This window comes from Bos indicus x Bos taurus, chromosome 10, assembly GCF_003369695.1.
Source record: "Bos indicus x Bos taurus breed Angus x Brahman F1 hybrid chromosome 10, Bos_hybrid_MaternalHap_v2.0, whole genome shotgun sequence".
NCBI lineage: Eukaryota > Metazoa > Chordata > Mammalia > Artiodactyla > Bovidae > Bos > Bos indicus x Bos taurus.
This window is the reverse complement of record NC_040085.1, coordinates 13649851-13677369: the sequence shown is the minus strand read 5'-3', so window position 1 is coordinate 13677369 and position 27519 is coordinate 13649851. Positions and strand designations below refer to the sequence as shown.

Genomic DNA, 27519 nt, shown 5'->3' with positions numbered 1-27519 from the left:
ATAACCCATTAAAGTGTAACCACTTGAAAAATGTAAAACTTATTCTTAGGTCTTGGGCCATAAAAACAAGTTTGATTTGGCCCATGTTACATAGTTTGATGATCCTGGAGCAGACTAACAGATTTGTAAGGCTGTGTGCTAAGTTGATTCAGTCATGTCGGACTCTATGCACCCTACGGACTGTGGCCTACCAGGCTCCTCTGCCCGTGGGAATTCTCTAGGCAAGAATACTGGAGTGGGTTGCCGTGCCCTCCTGTAGGGGATCTTCCCGACCCAGGGATTGAACCTGCGTCTCTTACGTCTCCTGCACTGGCAGGCCAGTGCCTTACCACTAGCACCACCTGGGAAGCCCTTATCCAATTCTGAAAGTGAAAGTTGCTCCATCTTGTCCAACTCTTTGCAACCCCAAGGACTACACAGTCCATGGAATTCTCCAGGGCAGAATACTGGAGTGGGTAGCCCTTCCTTTCTCCAGGGGATCTTCCCAACCCAGGGATCCAACCCAGGTCTTCCGTGTTGCAGGCGGATTCTTTACCAGCTAAGTCATGAGGGAAGCCCAATTCTAAATGCTATTAATTTCTGAAATAACTTACTCTGTACTTCCGCTTAGTGGCTAATAGAAAATACTGCTGTTTAAAGGCATTGAAAACAAAAGTGAATATTTCACAGGTAAAATGGCAGAGGAAGGGCCCTTTGAAACTTCAGGAAGCTAGAGTACCCAATCGGAGAAGGCAATGACACCCACTCCAGTACTCTTGCCTGGAAAATCCCATGGACGGAGGAGCCTGGTGGGCTGCAGTCCATGGGGTTGCTAAGAGTCGGACACGACTGAAGCGACTTAGCAGCAGAGTACCCAACAGAATCATACAGCTCATTACCAAGGCACACAGTGCCCCCTGGTGGTTGAATTATCAGATGCAAGAAGTAGGGGAATTTGTAAATGCAGGCAGTGGCATATACCCTCACATCGAAAGGTTGTCTATGAAAATAATACATTACCTTCAATTTTTAGATGAAAAAATGTAAACTTATAAAGATTAAATAAATTTTGTTTATAAAACAATTAATAGAATCTAGTCTCTGACTTGGTGTTATTTCTATTCCTTCACTGCTTCTATTCAGAAATCATGATCTTAATGAAATAGCAAAAATTATTACTACAATCTCCAAGAATCTTCCATTGAAATATTCCCCAGATTTACTGTTGCAAATCACTGCTCTCATCTCCATCCAGGCCTACCATATGCTTGTGTGTGTGTTTAGTTGCTCAGTTATGTCTAATTCTTCACGACCCCATGGACTGTAACCCACCAGGCTCCTCTGTCCGTGGAATTCTCCAGGCAATAATACTAGAGTTGGTTGCTATTCCCTTTTCCAGGGGATCTTCTCAACCCAGGGATTGAATCTGGGTTTCATGCATTGTAGGCAGATTCTTTACTGACTTCCCACCACGGAGGAAGCCCCACATGTTTAGATCAACCTAACTACTGCTGATTTGTCTCCCTGACTCCACCACTCTTCTTCTCTAATCTTGTGTAGAACCTGCCAAGGACTGCTAATAAAAGCTGTTTAATAAACCATGTGCACACTTGCTCAGGAGTCTGAAATGGTCCCTTCTTAATTGATCATGTCCAGATTCTTACTTGCATTTTAACACTTGGCTCCAAACTTCCTTACACTTTATTATAATCTCTTACTAATTCTGACCAAAAACTCTAGGCCAGAGCTTTCTTACTTTTCCATCTTTTCAACAATATACACACAAATTGGATCCTCTTCCTTTATGTATATTGCTACTTGCCTTGTCCTCCTGCTCTGGCTAATTGATAAAAATGATTTCTATACTTTTTTCTAATATACTTAACAAGTCTTAAAAAATATGTTTTGATACATTTATAACATTGTTATACACAAAGATATAACTTGTATTCCTTCTACTAAATGGGGGTTAACTATCAACATTATTTTTTGAATAATTATTATTTCTCCACTGTCTGAAATTACTCACTCAACAAATATTTATTAAGTGCTACTGATAAGCCAGGCTCTGTTCTAGCTGATGGTGATACTCTACTGAACAAGACAAATGCAACGAATGTGTTAATAAAAAGAGAACATTTCTGAGTGTTAAGTGTTCTGGAAAAAAAAAACACCCACAAAAGCTAAAAAACAAGACATGGTGGTATGTTACAGTGATGTTCCGGAACATGTTTAACAACTGGCTCTGCTTTGTAGCACTTGTCGCTGTAAATACTCCCCCACGCCCAACTTCGAGCTACCAGGTCATCACTGGGTTTGCAAAATTTCTTGAAAACTTAACAACTGGCTTGGGAACAAGCCACCAAGTGCCCCAGTGTGTGACAGTGACCAAGAAGCTGTGTTGGGTGGGTAGTCACGGAAGACCCGAGAAGAGACCTTCTGAGGATGGTGGACAAGAAGCCAGACAGTTGTTTGCGAAGGAAATGCAATCCTGGTAGAAGGAACAAGAAGGCCTTCTACTAGAAGCAAAGACCCTGTGATGTATGTAAGATTGCTTCTGAGGAATTACTAAAAGCTTCTGTCCTTCTGTGAAACCCCACGGACTTTGCAATGGGATTTGAAAGTCTACTGGAAACATTTCAAGACAGGTGCTGTTTGGCAGTCATGCCTTGCCTTTCTGTGACCAGCAGGATGTTTCCTTATCGCTGTTAACTGCAAAACATCCACCGCAGTGTTCAGATGAACACTCCATCACCCTGTGAGCAGCGCGATCCTTCTGACTCAGATTATGTCACTCACTTAGGCATCTCCAGAGTCTTAACCCAAGGGGCACTGACTTGACTAAGGTTCCTGTACCTTCTGAACTTGCCAGTTTGGTATTAAATACAATATATATCAAATGTAAGCACCCTAGTAGAAATACAAGCTTAACTGCATGGACCAGAGCCCTAACCCAAACAGGTATTTCAGCTTTCTTATTTTGGTGTGAAGTAACAGCACAATGAAGGGTTCTACTCAGCAATGTTAAGAATACACAGTCAGCATGTGGCGTGGGACCTCCCAAAGAGCCTATGACTGCCTGGGAAAACAACATAAACACACATAAAATAACAGAAGAGTAACAACTATGGCAGTATCAGATGTGTTATCATAACTAAGTGCCAATATCAGTGGCACAAATATACATAGAAGAGAAAAGCTACATGTGCTGAAAAAGTACAGGGAGATTAATGAGGGCTCCACTGGGCTTAATCTGAGCCAAGAAAGATTAACTGAATTTTATAGTGGTAGTTGAGAAACGGGAAAGGGGGAACGTGACCAAAGAGAAAATGGGGGGAAAAAAGGCTGCAGAGTGACAGGAATTAGACTGGTTTCATTAGAAAGTGAGTTAACTAGGGTTAAAGGAAAATAAGGTTGGATAGATAAAATACAGGTAGACTGTGCAGTGAAGTAGCCTGGTGATTCTGGAAAATCTCCAAAAGCAATGGAGAGGCAATGTGAGTTCCTGAAAGAAGTGGGGATGGAGAGGAATGTAATGAAAATACTGTTTTAGGAAAATGGGTCACTTAGTAACCTCATGTCATCAAGCAGACCCCTTGAGCTCAACAGCCCACACCTGCTTAAGGGTGCAGGCAGATGTAACACCCTTAATTTCTAGAATCTGAAAGTTCTAAGTAAGACATAGCCTATAGGTTGTACTTGACTGAATCATATTAAAAAGGGTATTCTTGGTTACATTTTAATATTTCTACTTAAATACCTTTATTTACCCTCTCCCCAGTCATCCCAGAAAGGCAGGAAAGAACACCAGGACCTTCTCTGTTTAGGGATTTACTTTTCATGACCTACGACTACAAACAACGTATCTCTGTGACCACATTTTCTGGACTGAAAGCTGGTACAGATTCTGCACAGCAGAGAGTCAGGGTGGGCACAAATGGTCTTGGGAGGACAAAATGCAGCCAACTGGCTCCAGACATACAGGCACTTACCTAGCAATCCCCTCCTTGGTGTAGAAGACAGAGTAGGTAAGGTTGTCCCCATGAGGATCGGATGCAGGTGTCCGCCACGTCAGTTTGATGAAGCGGGTAGAGACCAGGGAGGCCACGACATCCCGTGGGGCTGAAGGCAGTGGTCCAGCTGTGGCTGGTGCTAGATGGTCAGTAGTGGCACTGGTCAGTGAAGTGGGAGGTAATGTTGGGATGGCAACATCTTGTCATGTGCAAATATTGGGGAATATGAAGGGCAAACCACGACGGTTTTAAAAAAGAGAACAGAAAAAACAAAAAACAAAAAAGAAATAAACAAAACCACGATGGGAAATAAAATAAAATGAATGAACATAAAAAAGGCCATTAAACTGAAGGCTAACATGCAGGCCAAGGGTAACTACTGAAAACTAATGGGCACTAGTCAAGACACACCACCGCAGAGCAAGCAGGCTTTCTGGTCACTATGATGGCTGTGGGTGAGGGAAAGGGAGGTGACAGCTGAGGACAGGACATCTCACAGAAGCACATCAGTGCCCAAGGCATTTTCTTTAGTTCTGAAGGCAGCATGCAACATCTGTCAAATTTTGCATGTGTAAGTCTTATACGTGATAAGAACCTCAGTATTTTTTCCCACTTTATCAAATATTGAACAATGTGTGTAGTATGGCTGAGCCTAGTTACACTTACCTTGGGCCCCAGACTATCGTGACCTCACTGCAGAGCTGTGTATGCCTCTAGCTCTGCAGGAGTTCAAAAGTCACATCTTCAAGTGAAATCTAACATTAAAGTCTGCTCTCTGTGGTTGGCAATACCCAGGGAAGTTTGATAACCTTCCTCAATTCACTCAGTTAGTTCATTTGCCATCTTATCAATTCATTTAATTACAACAGTATAGTATCATGAATCACAAATCCCAAAGCCACACAAACACAATATGTATTGTTTTGTGCTTACACAAAATACATTGTTCCATCTGTTTGGTACAGTCCTCACTACCAAGTAACAGATTACAACTGCTAGCAGACTTCAGGGACTCAATGGGACAGATGAAGCAGTGGCAAATCAGAGCTCTGCTGTTCAAATGCTTGTCTGTATGTCCCTTCTGTTGCAGGACACTTCTGATTTTAGAAGCCCATTCCTAATATACATCTAAAATATCCTTCACCTTGCAGTACACATTTAATCTCACAATTTTAATTTTAATCTCACAATTTTCAAATGAAGGAATTCACTAGAAATGTGTCATAACCTTAATGGGGAAGTTAGAAGAGAGGCAGACAGGAAAATACGAAAATTCTGGACCTCATTTCAATGAAATAGTAGGAAAACCACCTCCTGAAAATGAGGGAATCTTTTAAACTGAGGCAGTCTAAATGAATATGCCGGTGAGAATAAATACTCCAAGGGAAGGGACAGAGGAAGACCAATGTAAAGTCTCCCTACAGCTACCATTTATTGAGCACTTCCTACATGGCACTCTGGCTCTTTGTATGAAAGTCACTCAGTCGTGTCTGACTCTTTGTCACCCCATGGACTATATCCCTCCAAGCGCCTCTGTCCATGGAATTCTCCAGGCAAGAATACTGGAGTGGGTTGCCATTTCCTTCTCCAGAGGGTATTCCTGACCCAGAGATCGCATCCGGGTCTCCTACATTGCAGGTGGATTCTTTACCATCCAAGCTATCAGGATTCTTTATGTGGACTCATGTAGTCTTTACAACTCTATGAAATAGGTACTATTGCTGTATCTCTGTATTATATATGGAGAATACATTTAAAAGGGCTAAATCACCCTTCCTAGGAATAGGAAGTAGTGGAGTGTTAAAACCAACCATAGTTTTTAGCTTAAGAGACCTCTGGGTTTAATAGGAGTTTTTAGCTGTGGTCATGCCATTCAGGGTAATGGCAGTGGTCAGGGGCTCCTGCTTCTTTTTGTCAGTCCCCTCCCCCCCCCCCGCCTGCAAATCCCATGAAGGTAATACAAAGGCCCAGGACAAATGGCTGCATATGCACTAGGTGTTATAAGAGAAAAATCACTGAGTTTCTGAGATTTACCACTTTTATAGCAAGGGAAAGCAAGCTCTAGACAAAGAATAGACCTGCTGTGGATATCTAATTTAATTCTGTTGTGCCTTTTATGGCTTCAGTCTTTAAAAAGACACTGAAACTTGTTTTGTGTCCCAACACGTGGATTATCCTAACAATTGTCCCATATATGCTCAAAAAGAATCTGTATCTGCAGTCATTGGGTGGAAAGTCTATGTTAGCTAGGCCAAGATGACTGAGAGGATCCTTTAAGTTCTCTATATTCTTTTTAACTTTTTCTAATTGTTATCAGTTTTTGAGAGCAAGATATTGAAATCTCCCACTATTATCACTGATTTACATATTTCTTTTTTTGAAAATAACAACTACAAATGCATATACAACAACAAAGCCCCCAAATATATGAATCCAAAGAAATCTGGGAAAATCTCAAATATTTGGAAATGAAGCAATCCATGAGTCAAAGAAGAAACCACAAGAAATAAAAAATTTAACAAATAATAAAAAATTAATAAAAAATTTTAAACTGAATGAAATGAAAATACAACATATTAAAAATGGAGACATGCAATTAAAGCAGTGCTTAGAGGGAAATTAAGATGTCTTTATCAGAAGAAAAGTCTATGTGAATTATCTAAGCTTTCACCTTACTGAAGAGTATAGATCTTAAGCATTTTTACATACAAAAAGGTAACCATATGAGTTAAAGGATGTGTTAACTAATTTAACTGTTGGAATGTTTTCACAGTGTATATGTATCAAATAATTATATTGCACACTTCAAATATATTATCATTTATTTGTCAACTGAAGTGAAGTGAAAGTCACTCAGTCGTGTCCGACTCTTAGCGACCCCATTGACTGTTCATGGAATTCTCCAGGCCAGAATACTGGAGTGGGTAGCCTATCCCTTCTCCAGCAGATCTTCTCAATTCAGGAATCAAATCAGGTCTCCTTCACTGCAGGCGGATTCTTTACCAACTGAGCTCTCAGGGGAGCCAATTTGTCAATTATACCTCAACACAAATGAAAAAATTTAATTTTATCCACATTCTTAAAAAAACACAAGGTTAATAAATTAAGGGAAGATGTTGTTGTTGTCGTTCAGTTGCTCAGTTGTGTCCAACTCTTTGCAACCCCATAGACTGCAGCATGCCAAGCTTCCCTATCCATCACCAACTCCCGGAGCTTGCTCAAACTCATGTCCCTCGAGTCAGTGATTCCATCCAGCCATCTCATCCTCTGTCGCTCCCTTCTCCTCCTGCCTTAGATCTTTCCCGGCACCAAGGTCTTCTCCAATGAGTTGGCTCTTCCTATCAGGTGGCCAAAGTACTGGAGCTTCAGCTTCAGCATCAGTCCTTCCAATGAATATTCAGGACTGATTTCCTTTAGGATGGACTGGTCTGTTCTCCCTGCTGTCCAAGGGACTCTCAAGAGTCTTCTCCAACACCACAGTTCAAAAGCATCAATTCTTCAGTGCTCAGCCTTCTTTATGCTCCAGCTTTCACATCTGTACATGACTACTGGGAAAACTATAGCTTTGACTTGACTATACAGACTTTTTGTTGGCAAAGTGATACCTCTGCTTTTTAATACACTGTCTAGGTTTGTCACAGCTTTTCTTTCAAGAGCAAGCATCTTTTAATTTCATGGCTGCTAGTCACTGTCCATAGTGATTTTGGAGCCCAAGAAAATAAGTCTGTCACTGTTTCCATTTTTTCCCCATCTATCTGCCATGAAGTGATAAGACCAGATGCCATGATCTTAGTTTTTTGAATGCTGAGTTTTAAGCCATGTTTTTCACTCTCCTCTTTCACCTTCATCAAGAGGCTCTTTAGTTCCTCTTCAGTTTCTGCCAAAGGGTGGTGTCATCTGCATATCTGAGGTTATTGATATTTCTCCCAGTAATCTTGATACCAGCTTGTGATTCATCCAGCTCAGCATTTCGCATGATATACTCTGCATATAAGTTAAATAAGTAGGGTGATAATATATAGCCTTGATATACTCCTTTCTCAATTTTGCATCAGTTTGTTATTCCATGTCTGATTTTAACTGTTGCTTACAGACCTGCATACAGGCTTCTCAGGAGGCAGGTAAGGTGGTCTGGTATTTCCAACTCTAAGAAAATTCCAAAAAAAGAAAATTCCACAGTCTGTTGTGATCCACACAGTCAAAGGCTTTGGCATAGTTAATGAAGCAGATGTTTTTCTGTAATTTCCTTGCTTTTTAAATGATAATCCAACGGATGTTGGCGGTTTGATCTCTGGTTTCTCTGCCTTTTCTAAATCCAGCTTGTACATCTGGAAGTTCTCAATTCACGTACTGTTGAAGCTTAGCTTGAAGGATTTTGAGCACTGCCTTACTAGCATGTGAAATGAGTGCAACTGTGCGATAGTTTGAACATTCTTTGGCATCGCGCTTCTTTGGGATTGGAATGAAGACTGATCTTTTCCAGTCCTGTGGCCACTTCTGAGTTTTCCAAATTTGTTGGCATTCTGAGTGCATCACTTTAAGAGCATAATCTTTTAGAATTTGAAACAGCTCAGATGAAATGCCATCATCTCCACTAACTTTGTAGTAATACTTCTTAAGACCCACTTGCCTTACACTCCAGGATGCTGAAATGCCATTATCTCCACCAACTTTGTAGTAATGCTTCTTAAGACCCACTTGCCTTACACTCCAGGATGTTTGGCTCTAGGTGAGTGACCACACCATCATGGTTGTCCGGGTTTGCATAGTTCTTCTGTGTATTCTTGCCACCTCTTCTTAGTATCTTCTGCTTCTGTTAGGTCCATGCCATTTCTGTCCTTTATTGTGCCCATCTTTACATGAAATGTACCCTTGGTATCTCTAATGTTCTTGAAGAGACCTCTAGTCTTTCCCATTGTATTATTTTCCTCTATTTCTTTGCATTGATCTCTGAGGAAGGCTTTTTTATCTCTCTTTGCTACTCTTTGGAACTGTGCATTCAAATGGGTATATCTTTCCTTTTCTCCTTTGCCTTTAGCGTCTCTTCTTTTCTCAGCTATTTGTAAGGCCTCTTCAGACAACCATTTTGCCTTATTGCATTTCTTTTTCTTGGGGATGATTTTGATCACTGCCTCCTGTACAATGTTATGAACCTCTGTCCATAGTTCTTCAGGCACTCTGTCTACCAGATCTAATCCCTTAATTCTTGTTCACTGATTCCTAAAATGTCAATTTTCACTCTTGCCATCTCCTGTTTCACCACTTCTGATTTACACTGATTAATGGACCTAACGTTCTAGGTTCCTATGTAATATTATTCTTTACAGCACTGTACTTTAATTTTACCACCAGACACATCCACAACTGGGCAGCGCCATGGATGCCCAGCCTCTTCATTCCTTCTGAGAGCTATTTCTCTGCTCTTCTCTAGTAGCATACTGGACACCTACCAACCTGGGTGGGGTTCATCTTTCAGTGTCGCATCTTTTTGCCCCTTTGTACTGTTGATGAGGTTCTCAAGACAAGAATGCTGAAGCAGTTTGTCATTCTCTTCTCCAGTGGACCATGTTGTGTCAGAATTCTTCACCATGACCCAGCTTTCTTCGGTGATGTAAGTTACCAAAATAAAAAATCAAAGAGGGAATAAGGCTACCAACCATACAGGTACTAAAAATCACAAGGGAATATGTGGCTTCCCTGGTGGCTCAGATAGTAAAGAATCTGCCTGCAATGCAGGAGACCCAGGTTCAATTTCTGGGTCGGGAAGATCCCCTGGAGAAGGGAACGGCTCCCCACTCCTGTATTCTTGCCTGGAGAATTCTATAGGCAGAGGTGCCTGGTGGGCTACAGTCCATGGGGTCACAGAGTCGGACACAACTGAGGGACTAGAGAGAGAGATTGTGAACAAATTTATGTCAATAAATTAGACAACTTAAAGGAAGTACAAAAGTACAAAAGTTTCCAGAAAGACAGTAATTATCAAAGCTACTCAAGAGGAAACACAAATCTGGATAGAGTTATGTAATAAACTTAGTTAGTAAATAATAATCTTCCCACAGAGAAAAGCCCAAGTCCAGATGATTTTGCTGGTGAATGCTATCAAATATTTAAAAGAAGACTTGGTACTAATCCTTCACCACTCTTTCAGAAATAGAAGCACTTTCAACTCATTCTGTGAAGTTAGTATTACTCTGATATAAAAGCCAGACAAAGATACCACATGAAAAGAAAACTACAGAGCAACATCCCCCATTGTCACAGATACAAAATATTAGCAACCCATTTTTGGGAACATAGCAAGAGGTTTTTTCTGGGCTCCAAAATCACTGCAGATGGTGATTGCAGCCATGAAATTGAAAGACGTTCATTCCTTGGAAGGAAAGCTATGACCAACCTAGATAGCATATTCAAAAGCACAGACATTACTTTGCCAACAAAGGTCTGTCTAGTCAAGGGTGTGGTTTTTCCAGTGGTCATGTATGGATGTGAGAGTTGGACTGTGAAGAAAGCTGAGCGCCGAAGAATTGATGCTTTTGAGCTGTGGTGTTGGAGAAGACTCTGAGAGTCCCTTGGACTGCAAGGAGATCCAACCAGTCCATCCTAAAGGAGACCAGTCCTGCATGTTCACTGGAAGGACTGATGCTAAAGCTGAAACTCCAATACTTTGGCCACCTCATTCAAAGAGCTGACTCATTGGAAAAGACTCTGATGCTGGGAGGGATTGGAGGCAGGAGGAGAAGGGGACAACAGAGGATGAGATGGCTGGATGGCATCACTGACTCGACGGACGTGAGTTTGGGTGAACTCAGGGAGTTGGTGATGGACAGGGAGGCCTGGCGTGCTGCAATTCATGGGGTTGCAAAGAGTCGGACACGACTGAGCGACTAAACTGAACTGAACTGAAGTAAGAGGTTTATAAGTCACAATCAAGTAGAATTTATCACAGGAACTGAAGACTAGTTTAATATACAGAAATGAATGTAATACACCATATTAAGAGGAAGAAAACCCAGTTCCACTATGGTTATTGGTTCCAGTTTAATGACACACTAGACCTTGACAAAGTATCACTTTTAGTAGATTATAATTATGAGCTTTGCCTATAGGTCTATGCACTTAACTGTTTCTAGGTAGAGATCATTAAATTCAGTGCTGGGCATGTTGCTCTCAGTTAAGTGGATGCAGTTATTTTAATCTGACACCCACTTATACCAGCCAAGCGAACTATCTGCAGCAGGCACGTTTAAGTTTTCTTTGGAAATTCCACTTTGTAAAAATTTGTTTTAAAAATTTGTTCCTTTTGCATAATCTTTCTCTGAAAATAGATTAGGTTTAGAACTTCTTTAAAAATCTTCTGAACCTCCTTCCAAAGTTAAGAACGTATTGGGGAAAATGTCTGTTTTGCCAGCCCTGCATTTCCATATGTAAAGGAATAACTTAATTTGTATTTCCCAGGAACATTCATAGCAGCATTATTCAGAATTCAGTGAACACTGAACAGAACTGAGTCAGATTTACATGGTGCTTATTGCTCCAAACATAACAGCAATGTGAACGAAAGTACAGTTCCAGAGTTGGGGGAGTGTTAACAAGTATGCCACAGAAAAAGAAAATAATCATATTTGGTCATGCTTATCACATGTTAAAGACTCAGCAATTTTGTAGCAAAGAAACATGTTCAGTTTGTTAACCTAGCATTTCTTATTCGACCATGAAATCTCTTTTTCCACAAACAGAGATCTCGGTTGGGCAATCCTGAACTAAATGAAACCCAAGTGATACCTGAGATACTATTGAGCAGCGAGAGCCTTTACAAGAGCCCCTGTCTGAAAACCTCCAGTCATGGTTCAACTACTTCAGTAGATAATCTATTTCACATTTTCAGATTCATTTTGATATTTGGCAAAACTAATACAATTATGTAAAGTTTAAAAATAAAATAAAATTGGAAGATACAAATATATCACAATTTTATTCATTTCTTTATACTGTTTGCATTTATGTTGGTTAATTATTTAAGGCTCCTATAGATAATGTTTTTGTAAACTTTCCTATACACATATCTTTGTGCACATGTATAAACATTTCTGTAACATAAATTCCTATAAGTGAAAATGCCGAGCCAAAGGTTTGTAAATTTGAAAGTTGACAGAAGATGGTTATTTTGGCTTCAGTTTAAGGACAGAGAGTTGAATACATCTTTGTGTCTACCACTTTATTAAAAAACAACAGCAGCAAATAGGACAAGAAATACACACACAAACTCCACTTTGGATAAAACTCAGAGATATGTGCAATCTGAACCCAAAATATACGAAAAACAAAACAAAACCAAAAATGGAGAGAGAAGTAAATTAATTAATGGAGCAAAGTCAATCTAAGTGCCTCCAGAGGGACAGATTGATAAGACTCAAACCAACTGACTTTGAGGAACTAGCAGCACTTCAGAAGACAGTGGTGATATAGGGGGCAGAGGCCTTAGGAGCTATAAAATCTCCAACTCACCCATAAAAATGGAGCTTTACATTCAGGAGAAACCAAACCAAAGAGGCTCTGGGCTCACAGGAGACCATCAGAAGGATTAAGACCACATACTAAAAAGTTTGGAACTGCCTATCTCCCTGGCTCAACAAGTTCCAGTAGGTTGGCAACCAGGCAGGCTTACTATCACTCTGCAGGAGATTGAAGTGAAGATGTGAAGTGAAGATCTGAAGATTTATCCAGATCATTCTCTGGATAAACTGAAGCAGAGAAGACTTACAAATACTGCTACCTGGTGAGTTCTCAGCAACAGTTACAGAACACATGGCTACCTAATTATTCTATACTAAAGCTCAGCAGTTAAAAAACTTTACCCTCAAAAAACTTTATCGTTTTTTTATCCTGAGAAACAGGATATTTGCACAAAAAGTTTAATGGAAAACAGGGTCAGACCTGTGTCTCCTGAATTGGCAGGATGAAATCTGTGTAGAGTTTACGTTAATAGTGATTATATTGGTATTAACTTATGTCAGCCTTTAGGCATAGTTCAACAAGACAGTCGAAAAGATAAATTTATACTTGTAAGCATCATTGGTTTTCCTTAATTCTGGCAAACTTCTGCTCCTCCAAGGGTTAGTGCAGATGTCATATTTTTCCACAGAATTTTCATTTAGTTCTTTTACACATTTCCATTTCTTTACTGAACTACCATTTGTTCCCTCATGATGTTCCTGTTTTCCTTTATATCTGAATACATTTATAATAGCTGCTTTAAATTCCTTGTCTGCTAATTTCACCATGTTTTCCATTTCTGGGTTTGTTTTCTACCAATTGACTTTTCTCCAAATTGTGGTTCACATTTTCTTTATGGCATGTGTAGTAATTTTGATTCTATGTCAGATACTGTGTACGCTACCTGCTGCTTGTTTAAATTTGGTCATTTTTTTAAGTAGAGTGTTGAATTTTGTTCTGGCAGGCAGTTAACCCAACTTGTTCTATCAAGGTGTGTTTTAAGCTTTTAGTATGGTTCTACAGAGGCCTTGAATTTAGAGCTGTATTTGCCTTATTCTCAAAATACAGCCTTTTTATAGTATCTGCTGAGTGCCTGGAATGTTTTATGAGGTCTCTCTCTACTCTGGTTGAATAGAATGTGAACATTTCTCACCTCTGTGTATACTCTAGTAACTTTTCAGCTTTCCAGTAGCTATTCTTTTTTAAAAAAATTATTATTTTTAATTGGAGGATAATTGCTTTACAAACTTTTGTTAGTTTCTGACATATATCAAGATGAATCAGCCATAGGTATACATATGTTCCCTCTCTCCTGAACCTCCCTTTCACCTCTTACCCCTTCCCACCCTTCTAGGTTGTCACAGAGCACCAGGTTGAGCTCCCTGTTATAAAGCAACTTCCCATTAGCTATTTATTTTACATATGGTAAAGTATATATTTCAGTGCTACTCTCTCAATTCAACCCACTCTCTCTTGCCCCCACTGTGTCCAAAGTCTGTTCTCTATGTCTGAGTCTCTACTCCTGGCCCTGCAAATAGATTCATCAGTATCATTTTCTAGATTCCAGATATATACATTAATATATGATATTTGTCACTTTCCTACTTACTTGACTCTGTATAACAGGCTCTAGTTCATCCACCTCACTACAGCTGATTCAAATGTGTTCTTTTTTATGGCTGAGTAACACTCCATTGTTTATATGTACCACAATTTCTTTATCCATTCACCTGTCAGTGGACATCTAGCTTGTTTCCACATCCTGGCTACTATAAGTAGTGCTGCAATGAACATCAGGGTACACGTATCTTTTTCAGTTACGGTTTTCTCAGGGTATGTGCCCAGTAGTGGGATTGCTGGAGTCATATGGTAGTTTTATTCCTAGTCACTATTTTTTCCTCAGAGGCGTTCTTTGCCTGGACCATGGAGAATTTGGTCTGTTTTGTGCAGCTTAGTGTTTAGTAGAAGACTCATGGGGACCCTGTACAGCTTTCCTGAGCTTCTTTGCACATCTCTCTTCTCTCCAGCAGCCTGCCCCACAAAGTCCACTATCATTCTAGCCCTAAACTCTGATCTCTGTCTCCTTAGCTCTCTGAGACTGCACTCCAGCCTGGAAGTGCTTCCAGGAAGAAAGCTGGGTGTCATCTCTTAGAGATTATTGTCCTGCATATTTTCAGATGTCTAGAAACATTTATTTCATATAATTAGTCCAATTTTCTTGCTGCTTACATGAGGAAAGCCAGTCCAATACTAGCTACCCTGGCATGGCCAGAAGTATAACTTCCAAGTACTTTAAGTTTTTACAATAAATATCTCTTTCAAAGAAGTACTGCTATAATAAAAAGCATTGTATTAAAAATATTTCTAAGCTCTTATCATTATAAGAAACATTTATGTACTTTTACATTAATTGTTGTATTCATTTGTTTCCTTTGCAGGAACTAATATCTACTACACATTCAATAAATATTTGTTCAGTGATTGAATAAATAAAAACTTTAAGTCTGGTTTGCCAAAAGAAATAAAATAAAAGACTTAGTGAAATTATCCTGGCATTTCAGATACTATCTATAAGGTAATGTCACCATAAAACCAGTGGGCCAAAGAGGTAAGTTATTTTTATAACTGCTGTTGGAAAGCCAATCAAAATTGCCATAAGTACTTGTCCCATTCTGAAATTACCATAAAAATGTATACATGAATGTTCAAGTATCTCAGGGTTCACCCTTAAAATTTCTCTACTGGGTCCTACTTCACAATTCAAATAGAGAGGTTCATTTTCCCTCACTGTAGATACCTCAAACAAAGCAATCAAAAAATCTTGAGAAGCACAGAAAAACAACAAGAGTCCAATAAAACAACTGTTCCTTCAGATTAAAGACATTCATATGAGGCATTTACACTCAATGGGGAAACAGCAGTTACACTAAGGCTATTAATCACAACATTTCATTAAAAATAAAAACACTTACACAATGTGAAAAGAGCTGCAAATTATTTGCTCTTGAGAGTAATCTGTCATATAAAGGAGCCAATGAAAAACATGTGGCAGTTGCAATGAGTTCAAGGCTGTACACTGGTTGTTTTCCCAATGGTATCTCTCAACAGAGTAGGCATATTTCATGGAAGCTCGTTAGAGAGATGCGTAAGAAAAAGATGTCTTTTTGCTTTCTCAAACTAAGAGGATTCATCACTATTTCCAAATTTAAAATGGAATGATACTGAATTAAAGAAAACTAAAGCGGAGGAGTAATGCTACACAATGGTGATGGCTTAGGCTTAGCAATGTCACAGTCTGATTTATAAACATCTGCTTTCAGGAGACTCGTATAAAGAGCAGCTGTAGCCCTACTACCTATGCCCTATCCCATTCTGCTGGATGCCCGACATGGGAGTTACTGTTAAAAAAACTTAAGTTATTTTTATAACTGCTTAACTTCTGCATTGGCCACAATACCAGAAGTTATAGGCAACATTGGGAACACAGAAGCTTTAGAAAATAGGAGCAGATTTTAGTTTAAAGCAAGTAATAATTTCTTAAACCATAAAGTTCCATTCAACAGTAGAATGGGATGGATGTCTTGTGAGAAAGAATGTCCTATCACTGGAAAATACTAAGGGTGGATGACTGTGAAGACAATAATTGTACAGGTAAAATTTGTAACTCTAAAATTCTATAATTTTCTGAAACAGAAAAAAATGGTCTTTCCAATAAATCTCAAGGATTCTACGCTTAATGTATCACTTGTTTGAAATGGCACAAATCTGACTGTTAACATACTATTAAAAAGATACTTTATATAATCAAACTGCTTTGTGAAATTGTGACATAGATTTTAAGACTTGACAGATACATACTATTCTCCTTGTAGGTTTACTGTGACAGAACAATGATTTATTTGATGCCTATTTTTGATCTATGAATCATCTTCCATATTATGATTCATGTTATTTAACTTCTAGAAGCAGAAATCAAAATGCTTATTTCACATGCAAATAACTTCCAAATATCTTGAATCTCCTTGGAATATTTATGCAAATTCAGATACCTTTATCCATACCAGTATAATGAGGAGCCTCTAATCAACTCTAAAACTATTTGTTATTTCCCAAATATTCATAAATATTAATCCCAACAGCAGGATTAAAACAGATGTGCTCAAGACCTCTACTCATATTTAAATAAAATCCACACAAATATTTATAAGTCAACATGATGAAGGAGTTGATTTAGAAGGATCCACTTTTAAATTAAAGACAAAATGAAGCAGAATAAATATAAATTATTTATTAATAATACTTACCAAAATGGTACATGTTAGGCAATGCTGGGAATCATAAAGATAAATGACAAAAATGATGGAAGGCACAAATCCTTTTCGCAGTGACCTTTCAGTTTAGTAGGGAAGAAATTACATGCATCATGGGGTCATAAAGGGTCAGACACGACTTAGCAGCTGAACAGCAATGACAATGACAACAATAACAAAACTGAAAACCAGAACGGCTATATGGATAGCAGAACGCTTGTAAACGTTATTGGTTGTTTACCCTTGAGACTATATGACTGACTGGGAGCTCTGGCTTGCTGCTGCCCAGTACCATAAAGATATCGTGTGACATGCCAACACTCACAATTCGAAGTACAGTTACTACTCAATGTGTATTGCTTCTGTACCACCGTAAAGGTTGTCTGTACTTCAAACTCTATGCCCATATAATTTGATAACTTAATGAAATACATTTCTTGAAAAATATAAATTATGAAGACACACACAATAAGAAACGTACAACCTCAAAAGCCCCGTATCTATTAAAGAAACTAAGTCAATACTTAAAAACCTTCTATAAAGAAAGCACAAGTCCCAGATGATTTCACTGGTGAATTCTACCAGCCAAAGGATAAACAATACCAATTCTCTACAGTTTCTTTGAGAAAACAGAAAACTTCTAAGCATCCTATAGAGTAAGCATTATCCTAATATCAACACCACATAGATACTGCCAGAAAACTCTAGGCCAGTATACCTCATGAACACAGATGCAAAAATCCTTGAAAAAATATTAGCAAATTAAATAAGTAGGGGAGAATAGACAAATCTTCTGTGCAGAAGAACTGCAAGCAGCTTATGTACTCTGCCTATGAGGAGATGCAGCACAGCTCACTACTCCGTGAGTGCAGGCTGTGCACTGGGGCTTCCTTCCTAAATGTACAGTATGGAGAAGGGGAAAAGGTGTCACTTCCCAGTGACAGACCTGACAAACGCTACCTCCGCAGGTGAGCAGCGTCCACACCCAGCGGTCAGCCATGCTGACAGTATATACCTTGACATGATGCGATGAGAACACAAATGTATTTCTTCGATCCTCCTCCCCAAAACACATATTCCCAGTATAAGGACAAGAAAAATAATAGACAAATCCTAATTGAAGGACATTCTACAAAATACTTGACCACTGCTCCTCAAAACTTGTTATCAAAAACAAGTAAAAGCTGAGGAACTGTCACAGCCAAGAGAAGTCTAATGAGATATGCTGACTAAATGTAATGTGGTATTCTGGACAGACACCGGAACAGAAAAAGGACATTAGATAAAGATTAAGCAACTACGAATAAAGTATCATCTTCAGTTAACAAGACAAAGTATCAGTGTTGTTTAATTACTTGCAACAACTGACTCTTACTAATGTAAGACATTAACAATAGGGGAAATTGCATGGGATATAGGGCAACTCCTTACAGTATCTTCATAACTTTTCTATAAATCTAAAACTAATATCTAAAATAAAAAGCTTACTAACATGTAGGCAGAAAACCAAACTGGATTCAAAGATAAAATTAGTGGGCTAGAAAATAATTCTAAGGATTTTTCCAGAAAAAAAAAAAAAAAAAAAAAAAAAAACCGCTTAAGGACAAGAAGCTGCATGTAAAGCAAAAGTTTAAGAGGACTTAACAGAATAAGCAGCAAAAGCAATAAATGTCAAATACATAAAGTCATAAAAATTTTCTGAACCTAAACAGATGTCTGTTCTAAAGGGATCACTCAACACTGGATAGTATGAATTGGGAGTGGAGGAAGAAATCCACATCTTACAATTGCAGAATTCAAAGGATAAAGATAAAAATTCCAGAAGCTTATAGAAAATAAAACAAGTGACTATTATCTAAAGATGAAAAAGATTTTCAACACTATTCCAAAAGACAATGAAACCTTAAAAGAGAACAAATAATGTATTTTCAAATATGTAGTTTTGAAAATTTATTTTTCACACATCCTTTCTAAAAAATGTATGATGGCATAGCAAAATAAATTAAAAATGACAATTCCAAGAAAGCAGAAATTGTAATCCAAAGAATGTATTTGGGAGGAAGGTACAATATGTGACCAAGAAAGCAGTGAAAGCATGGTTAAGTTTTGTAATTATCTGGTGAGGGGAAAGAGATCATGATTAACCCTAAGTGCTGCTGGGAGAAAATACAGGTGGATATGTATGTCAAATTTCAAGGATAACTATTTGATAAACAGAAACAAGTTAAGGTGGATTGGCAGGACTTATAAGGACATAAAGACAATAAGTGTAAAGCTAGGTCTATAGTCAGTAACCATAAAATTAAAAAAAAGGGGGGGGGCTTCCCTTGGGGCTCAGCTGGTAAAGAATCCGCCTGCAATGCAGGAGACGTGGGTTTGATCCCTGGGTGGGGAAGATCCCCTGGGAAAGGGCAAGGCTACAGACTCCAGTATTCTGACCTAGAGAATTCCATGGGGGAGTTGGATACAACTGAGTAAATTTCACTTCACTTCACTATAAGATAAATAAGAACAAAAGTATGAAAATGAAAAGCTAGAAAATATACTTATCAGGCAATGCTGTTAAGAAGAAAGCTGCTGCTGCTTAGTCGCTTCAGTTGTGTCCGACTCTGTGCAACCCCATAGACGGCAGCCCATTAGGCTCCCTGGTCCCTGGGATTCTCCAGGCAAGAACACTGGAGTGGGTTGCCATTTCCTTCTCCAATGCATGAAAGTGAAAAGTGAAAGTGAAGTTGCTCAGTCGTGTCCAACTCTTCGCGACCCCATGGACTGCAGCCTATCAGGCTCCTCCGTCCATGGGATTTTCCAGGCAAGAGTACTGGAGTGGGGTGCCATCGCCTTCTCCGTAGGAAGAAAGCAGGCATAGTAAAGTCAACAGTGGACAAAACATAATTGAAGGTAATAAGAAATAGGGCAAAATGAACATTTCCTGCTGATAAAATAAATACCCTAATTTTTAAATTCTAAGATGCTTTCTAAATTCTAAGTTTTTTTTTTTTTTACATTTTAATGTCTCTGAAGTCTGGATGCATCTTATAACCCATGGTGTCTTACACTGCATGAAACATAGTAATCCACCAGGAAGCGAAGCCATGATTCCTAATGTATTAACAACATAGTTCCTAAATATATAATGCAATAATAGAAACACTGCTGCTGCTGCTGCTAAGTCGCTTCAGTCATGTCTGACTCTGTGCGACCCCATAGACAGAAGCCCACCAGGCTCCCCCGTCCCTGGGATTCTCCAGGCAACAACACGGGAGTGGGTTGCCATTTCCTTCTCCAATGCAGGAAAGTGAAAAGTGAATGTGAAGTCGCTCAGTCGTATCCGACTCTTCGAGACCCCATGGACTGCAGCCTACCAGGCTTCTCCGTCCATGGGATTTTCCAGGCAAGAGTACTGGAGTGGGGTGCCATTGCCTTCTCTAGAGTTGAACAAATCCATAATCACACTTTTCTTAGAAATTGGCAGATTTAGTAGACAAAAATTAGGTGAGGCTCTAAAGAATTTTACAAGCATACTTAATAGATTTAATCTAATATTTATAAACCATAACATCCAGTAAACGTAACACCCATAGAACTGTCACCAAAAAACCAACCATGAATTATATCAGAAAAGAAATCTCAAATTCCAGTGAATTGAGAAATGCAGTCATCTGCTAACAGTAAGGGAACAGTAGATGTAATAGAATTGCTATACAGGGAAGGTGAAGGGAACAGAATAGAAAACCCTAAAAGGAGTTCCCAACAGTCTGAAGCCCAAATGAAGTTGTATTAATTCAGTACTTGTCTTCCTGGTTGTGAGAGAAGAGTAACACGCTCCAAAAGGAAATAATTAAAAACTACCCAAATACCTGAAATGTCCACTGGCACAGCTGCTGAATAGCTAAGAGACTGGTTCGGGGCACAATGCAAATGTGAACATATACTCAAAAAAATGGTTGGCTAAGGCTACTTATTTTGAGTGTTCAGTTTCAAAGAAAGGGAATAGAGCTGCATGTGAATGCTTCCACTGACTTCAAAGCTCCTCCTCTGAGGAACTAAGTCCCAAAGGCAGAGCAGAACTAACCTGATACCAGAGGAAGGCACTCTGTTGGAAGTTTTAGTAGGTGTATGTTCTGTTAAGCAGCCCTGGCAGTGAACTGCTGGTTTAAACAAATGACTTATATAAACAATTGAAGGAAGTTATAAAACAAAATGAACACTAAACACTCCTCCCATTCTTGTGTGTGGGAGAGATTTTTCAATTTTAAGGAAATCATCTGACATTTTCCTGACATCAAAAGCACTCATTAAAAAAGGTGTGCCAGCCGCTAATGACGCACCAATCACAGCAGTGAGCCCAGAAAAAAGATAGCCTTCTCTCCTTTCATCCTAAATCAAAACGCTGTTTCCTAAATAAGATTCCAAAACCCAAGAGGAAAGGGAAGACAAAACGTGTAAGGTATTTCTGTTCATTACCAATTTAGACTAAACAAAAAGGGAAAACTGACTTCGTTCCAGTGTGCTTAATGATTTACATTAACATCTAATCACAATTTCCCAAGACAGCATAGCATTTTTAAAAATTCAAAAGTCCAAACTCTTGACAGTTTTTATTTCCTCAGATTGTATGAAATGTTAACAGAGTGCAAGAAGTACCTAATCCGAATCTTTAACAAGAAACTGCAAGAAACTGTCAAGAAACTACAACTACTAAAATTTGTAAAGGAGTGTAAACTGAAGAGGAGCTCTAAATATTAGGAGAAAATTGTCATCAAACTAGAAGCCAGCTAAGATGTCTTTCACATTCTTTATTTCTATAACTGTAAGAGGAATTTCGGAGAGTAATGCTGGTGGTGAACAGTTTTTTTTTTTTTTAATATGCATACAGCTAAAATATTAGGACATTATAGTAGTTATGAGGCAGTAGTAACATTTAAAATGCTAACATTATAGAAAAACATTTCTCAAAATGCATATCAAATTAGACTATACTTTTTATGTCTAATTCTCTCTTAAGGATGCATCAACAGGGAGATATTCTCAACAACACTAAAATCTGAAATGAAATATACTCTGATCCATCACTGAAATTATATGAAATCAAGCAGCCAGATTGTCAGTGATGTCTTTTAGACCCAAATGATATTCTGCCAACTATGACATTATTGTATAATTTAGCATCTTTTAAATATAGCTACCAATTAAAAGATATTCAAACATACTATCTTCCTTCTGGTGTTTTAGCACTGCATAATGGATTCTTTCTTTATAACAAAATAATAGCATCAATTGAAATTCAAATCTACTCTCTGATAATCTCTAAATCCATTTCTGTGTCCAGGAAGGTCACCTGCAAAGCTTCTATTTAACTGTTAAATGCTAAAAATTATAATTAAGGCACTAAGTTATTACCTGGACCTCACAAGTCCTGGTCTTAAATTCATGATTTTTGACACAGATGAAATGTCATGTTTGTTTAAATGTTAAACAAACTAATCATACTTTAATTCTATTTCTATCCCCCCAGAGCTATCTAAGGGCTTCCCAGGTGGCTCAGTGGGTAAAGAATCCATCTGCAATGCAGGTGAAGCAGGAGATACTGGCTGGATCCCTAGCTTAGGAAGCTCCCTTGAAGGAGGGCATGGCAATCCAATCGACTCCAGTATTCTTGCCTGGAGAATCCCATGGACAGAGGAGCCTGGCGGGCTACAGTCCATAGGGTAGCAAAGAGTCTAGAACAACTCAACAGAAATGCTGACAAACTTCCTAAGTAAACTAAGCTCATAACCTTGGATTTATACAGAGACTCTCTCTACCTGTATTCAGTGCAAAACTTCAATCTTTTCAGCTCCCTTAAATATTAAAAAAAAAAAAAATCACAAATCATGTCCTATTTTCCTTGTAGAAATATCTACCTGCCATTTAATAAGCATTTCCCATATATGAGCCACGGAGGGATAAGAAGAATTTCTTTTTCCACTGTCAGCACCTAGTTGAGGGTCTCAAACATGATATCTGATTTGGTAGAAAATTCTCCTAATCGGTATCACAGATACCATTATTTTCTTCTCTAAACTCATTCAACGTATTTCTAATATCCAAATCCTCTTAAAGTGCTATTGTTTCATCATGTACTTTTGAAAACTGCTAGGGTATAACAGCTAATCAAAAGATCCCAACCTTTTAATTTGGTATTAAATAATCTGGCTTGTACACATCTTCTACGATGTACAATCTTATATTTCTGAGAATGCTAAACTACGCTGCTTTCTACTGTTCAAATGCAGTTTGAGCCTTCTTACTTATACACCTGAAATGTCATCCTTTTTTTCCACTTTGTGTAACGTGACCAATTTAAAATTCCATTCATCCTTCTATGCTAAGTTTAAATGCCATAGTCTCCAAGAAGCCTTCCTTGTTTGTCAAATCCAGCAGATGGCACTTATTCCCATTCAGAATTACAAGCCTCTACCCTAGTAACTGTTCAGAACCTTTTAGATTCAATACGCTAGAAATATTGGAATGATTAGAGAATATATCGTCCATACTCAGATAACTTTGAGAGTGAACAAAAGGCACTTTTGATGATTATGCTGGGATAACAGACATAAACTAGAATGTCTCTGGCAAACTAGATTCATGGCCATCCTTGCAAAATGATAAACCTGACCAACCCTGTCGATAACCGTAACCGCAATAGACTGCAGAATTAAAAGACAAACTTGAAATTAAAAGAATGTAAATGATCCGTGTCTTAAAACATTAAGCTTTGTTAAAAGATAAAAGTGAATTTGAAACTGAAAACCTAGTTATCAGTCCTAACTTTGATGCCAGCTAGCTCTGTGACACAAGGTGAGTCACTTAACTGAAACTCCAGCTCAGCTAGACTGGATACTCAGGTCTCCAAGGTCCACCCCAGCTCAGCTCTCCATGAGTGTACATTCTTTTTCTGATGGACTACATAGTAGCATTAGTAACTATGAATTTTGATTTACACAGTATGTGTATTCAATAAAATACCTGGCTTACCAAAACAAAATTGCTTTCAATATTTTAATGAATTACACTGACTGTCTTAGTATTTATATGACATGATTCACCTTCCAAGGGAAAAATGCTGTAATAGAAGATGTTATATTTGGAGATAAGAAGATAAGCTACTTGGAGGTAGTTGCCAAATAACTGTTAAAAACCTACGTTTTTCTCACACAGCATTTTCTTTCAAGAAATAAAAACTCAGAAAGTTTTAAACTACCCTGAACACTAAGCACTTTTTTTTTTACTTAAAAATAGTCAAAATCACTATGTATAGACCTGATTGCAATACTCCAAGCTTAATTTCTAATAGTTTTTACTTGGCTTTTCAAAAACTTACAACAGTACATTGTTCTCGCCTCATGTTTAGGTTTTTCCAGTCCTACTCCTCATATATAATCACAGTTAACAGATTCTTGTGTAGATTTTTAAAACTTTCTTACACCACCACCATTACCTATCTATTGGGGCTTCCCTGGTGGCTCAGCGGTAAAGAATCCCACTGCATGCAGGAGATGTGGGTTCAATTCCTGGGTAGGGATGATCCCCTGGAGAAGGAAATGTCAACGCAGTATTCTTGCCTGGGAAATCTCCTGGACAGAGGAGCCTGGCCGGCTACTGTCCACAGGGTTGTAAGAGTCACACATGACTTAGCAACTAAACCACTACCACCACACATACAAGCATACATAAATCCAAAGCCTTCTCTCCTATCACTTCCACAAATCTTTTCTGCAACTTGCTTTATTGGTAATATAACTTGAGTATTTCCCCATATCTACCTCATTTACCTTATATAGATCTACATTATTAACAGGTATCTGGTATTACATTATATTCATGTATTTGTTAATAATCAGCCTCCTTATTGGCTGCATGATTGAACTGTTTCCAGATTTATGCTAGTCTAACACAAATATCTTTAAATATTTAGTAACTATTTCCCCAAGACAAATTATAAAGAGGATTATATGATGAAAGGGTATGTGAATTCTAAATTATTATTAAATTACATTTCAAAAAAATTTATATTGTCATCAAGAATGCAAAACACTAGCCTCCTCATACTCAAGTCTGATGAGAATAGAGAAGTTAAAACAAAAAAGGTAAACCTTTAAGTACTGACATGTACATAAAATACTATTTGGTAAAATCACAAAACATGATTTCATATCTGCAAATAAATAGATATAAAGCTTTTACATGAATGTGTATCTATATACATATACATACACACACATATATACATATATATAGAGAGAGAGAAGATTACTATAATGCTCAGGTCCCAACTTGCACAGCCCATCAGAAAGGCCTCTCTGTGTATCCTATTTAAAGGAACTCTCAATATACCTTCAATAACTCTTAATCAGAGCATTCTTTTTATTTTCCTTAAGTACACACAAGACTGAATTAATTTTGTTTATTTATTTGCTTAAGGTCTGTCTCCGTTAATACAACAGAAGCACTATGAGGGCAAAGAATCATATCTGCTTGTTGATTATTTAATCCCCACCATGTAGTGCAATGCATACAGAATTTTATATCACAGAATTCTGTTCAACAAATATTTACTGAATGAATAAACACATATACGATGTCTGTTAACGAGGGCTATCTCTAGAAAGTGAGCCTGGGGAAGGATGAAAAGAAAAGTCCATTTACTTTTATTTCAGTCAATTATGCATTCTAAGTTTTGACCATGAACATATATTATGTTCATCTACTTTCATGCCAAGCTTAGTTTTATTTCAAATACCTTGCAATCTGGTCACACAGATCTTTTCTCCTATTTTACAGATTTTAATGATTTAACTGAATATTGAATGGATTTTTGTTGTCTCTTTAAAAATCCTCAAAATTTGCTTCATGAAGTTAGCCTTTTATGTGCACTTTGATTTGCTTTAGTAACAACTGAATTCACATTCAGTAGTTTTGCCTTTGCATACTCTTTCAAATTACTACTACCTTAGAGTACTTACCTGAGAAGGCAATGGCACCCCACTCCAGTACTCTTGCCTGGAAAATCCCATGGACGGAGGAGCCTGGAAGGCTGCAGTCCATGGGGCTGACGAGGGTAGGACACGACTGAGCGACTTCACTTTCACTTTTCACTTTCATGCACTGGAGAAGGAAATGGCAACCCACTCCAGTGTTCTTGCCTGGAGAATCCCAGGGACGGGGCAGCCTGGTGGGCTGCCGTCTATGGGGTCGCACAGAGCCGGACTCGACTGAAGACTTAGCAGCAGCAGAGTACTTACAATGTACAAAATACTTAACATATATTGTTCCATTTGCCCCTGAGAGGTGTACTGTGGAAAGGTTATTGCTTATACTATTGATTATTGTTCATACTATTATTATTATTTCTTATCTATAAAGATAAGAAAACTGATACTCAGAGATTACCTCACCTTAGTAGGGCTAAGACATGAAGCATTCAGATTTTGAGCTCCAGGTTTGTTTCATTATACACACTGTAGCAGGTAACATAAAATTATTAACTGGGAATGCCTTAATCTTTCTACAAATAATGTATCTATCTATTTTAATACCTAGACAGAAAGGGTATCTTGAAAAGCACCTTATATTTAATGCATCTATTTCTAAAACTACATTTAATAGATTATTTGAGTGATGCAGGACCTCAGATCATTTAATTCCTTAATTACATATAAAATTTAAAAATCACAGAATTTCAGTACCTGATCCAATCACTCAGCAAGTTAATGCCAGATAAAAACTAGAACCCAGGGATTGACATTAGATGCATTTTCAATATTTGAAAGCTCCTAGACATGGAATTCATGTTAAGAAGTCAAATTTCAACACAACTATCTTGAGTTTAGACTTTTCTTATAGTTATAATTACTAGTTGTTGCTGTTGTTTAGTCACTAAGTTGTGTCCAACTCTTTTGTGATCCCATGGACAGCAGCCCTCCAGGCTCCTCTGTCCATGGGATTTCCCAGGCCACTAATATTGGAGTGGGTTGCCATTTCCTTCTCCAGGGGATTTTCCTGACCCGTGGATCAAACCCATGTCTCCTGCATTGGCAGGCAGAATCTTAACCACTGAGCCACTAGGGAAGCCCATAATTACTAGTACAAAAAAGCAAAAAACTAACTGGAATTTATGTTTTAATTAAAATCAACACCAACTATTATACATTCTAGTGCATCAGATTTAAAATATTCCACTAATGACTAACAATTTCCTGCTATCTAGCCAACTTTTAATCCTGCCAGGTCATTAGTCACTTATTCCAGAACTTCTACTACTCAATATTTACCTCAGATACAAAATGGAATTTTTTACAAATGCTTCTGTTAAAAAAAAAAAGTAAAATTCAGTATATGTATCCTTATCTCCCATGGCCATAATATCCTAGAAGTCATTTAATGAGTTGGTAAAGTATGAATTTCCTTTACTAAAAACAAGTTCACATTACTCCCTTTTCATCAATCCTCTTTCCCTTACTGGAACGAAAAACCTGCCAATTATCAGACTTGACATGAATGAATGTACAGAGAAAAATTACATTTGTGTTTTTATATTTTAGCCTTACATGATAGTTTTAGAATCTATTTTTAAATTCCAACTGACAGGAAGAAAGGGTAATAAAAAGTTAACAGACAAAAACACATTTTACCTTATTTCTTACTACTCATACTTGCAATAATTTATATGCTAATACTTAAAA

General features: G+C 38.1%; 1 protein-coding gene across 9 annotated transcripts in view; it reads right to left on the bottom strand.

The window, feature by feature from the left end:
• Positions 1–27519, bottom strand: part of NEO1 (neogenin 1) — a 239511-nt gene that overhangs the window by 60452 nt on the left and 151540 nt on the right. For 6 of the 9 annotated variants that reach the window (XM_027553167.1, XM_027553159.1, XM_027553165.1 and 3 more), the window contains exon 8: positions 3972–4191. In XM_027553167.1, the coding sequence (XP_027408968.1) occupies positions 3972–4191 (220 nt within the window). The remainder of the gene's footprint in view (positions 1–3971; positions 4192–27519) is intronic. The other 3 variants (XM_027553162.1, XM_027553166.1, XM_027553164.1) reach the window with 1 other exon arrangement.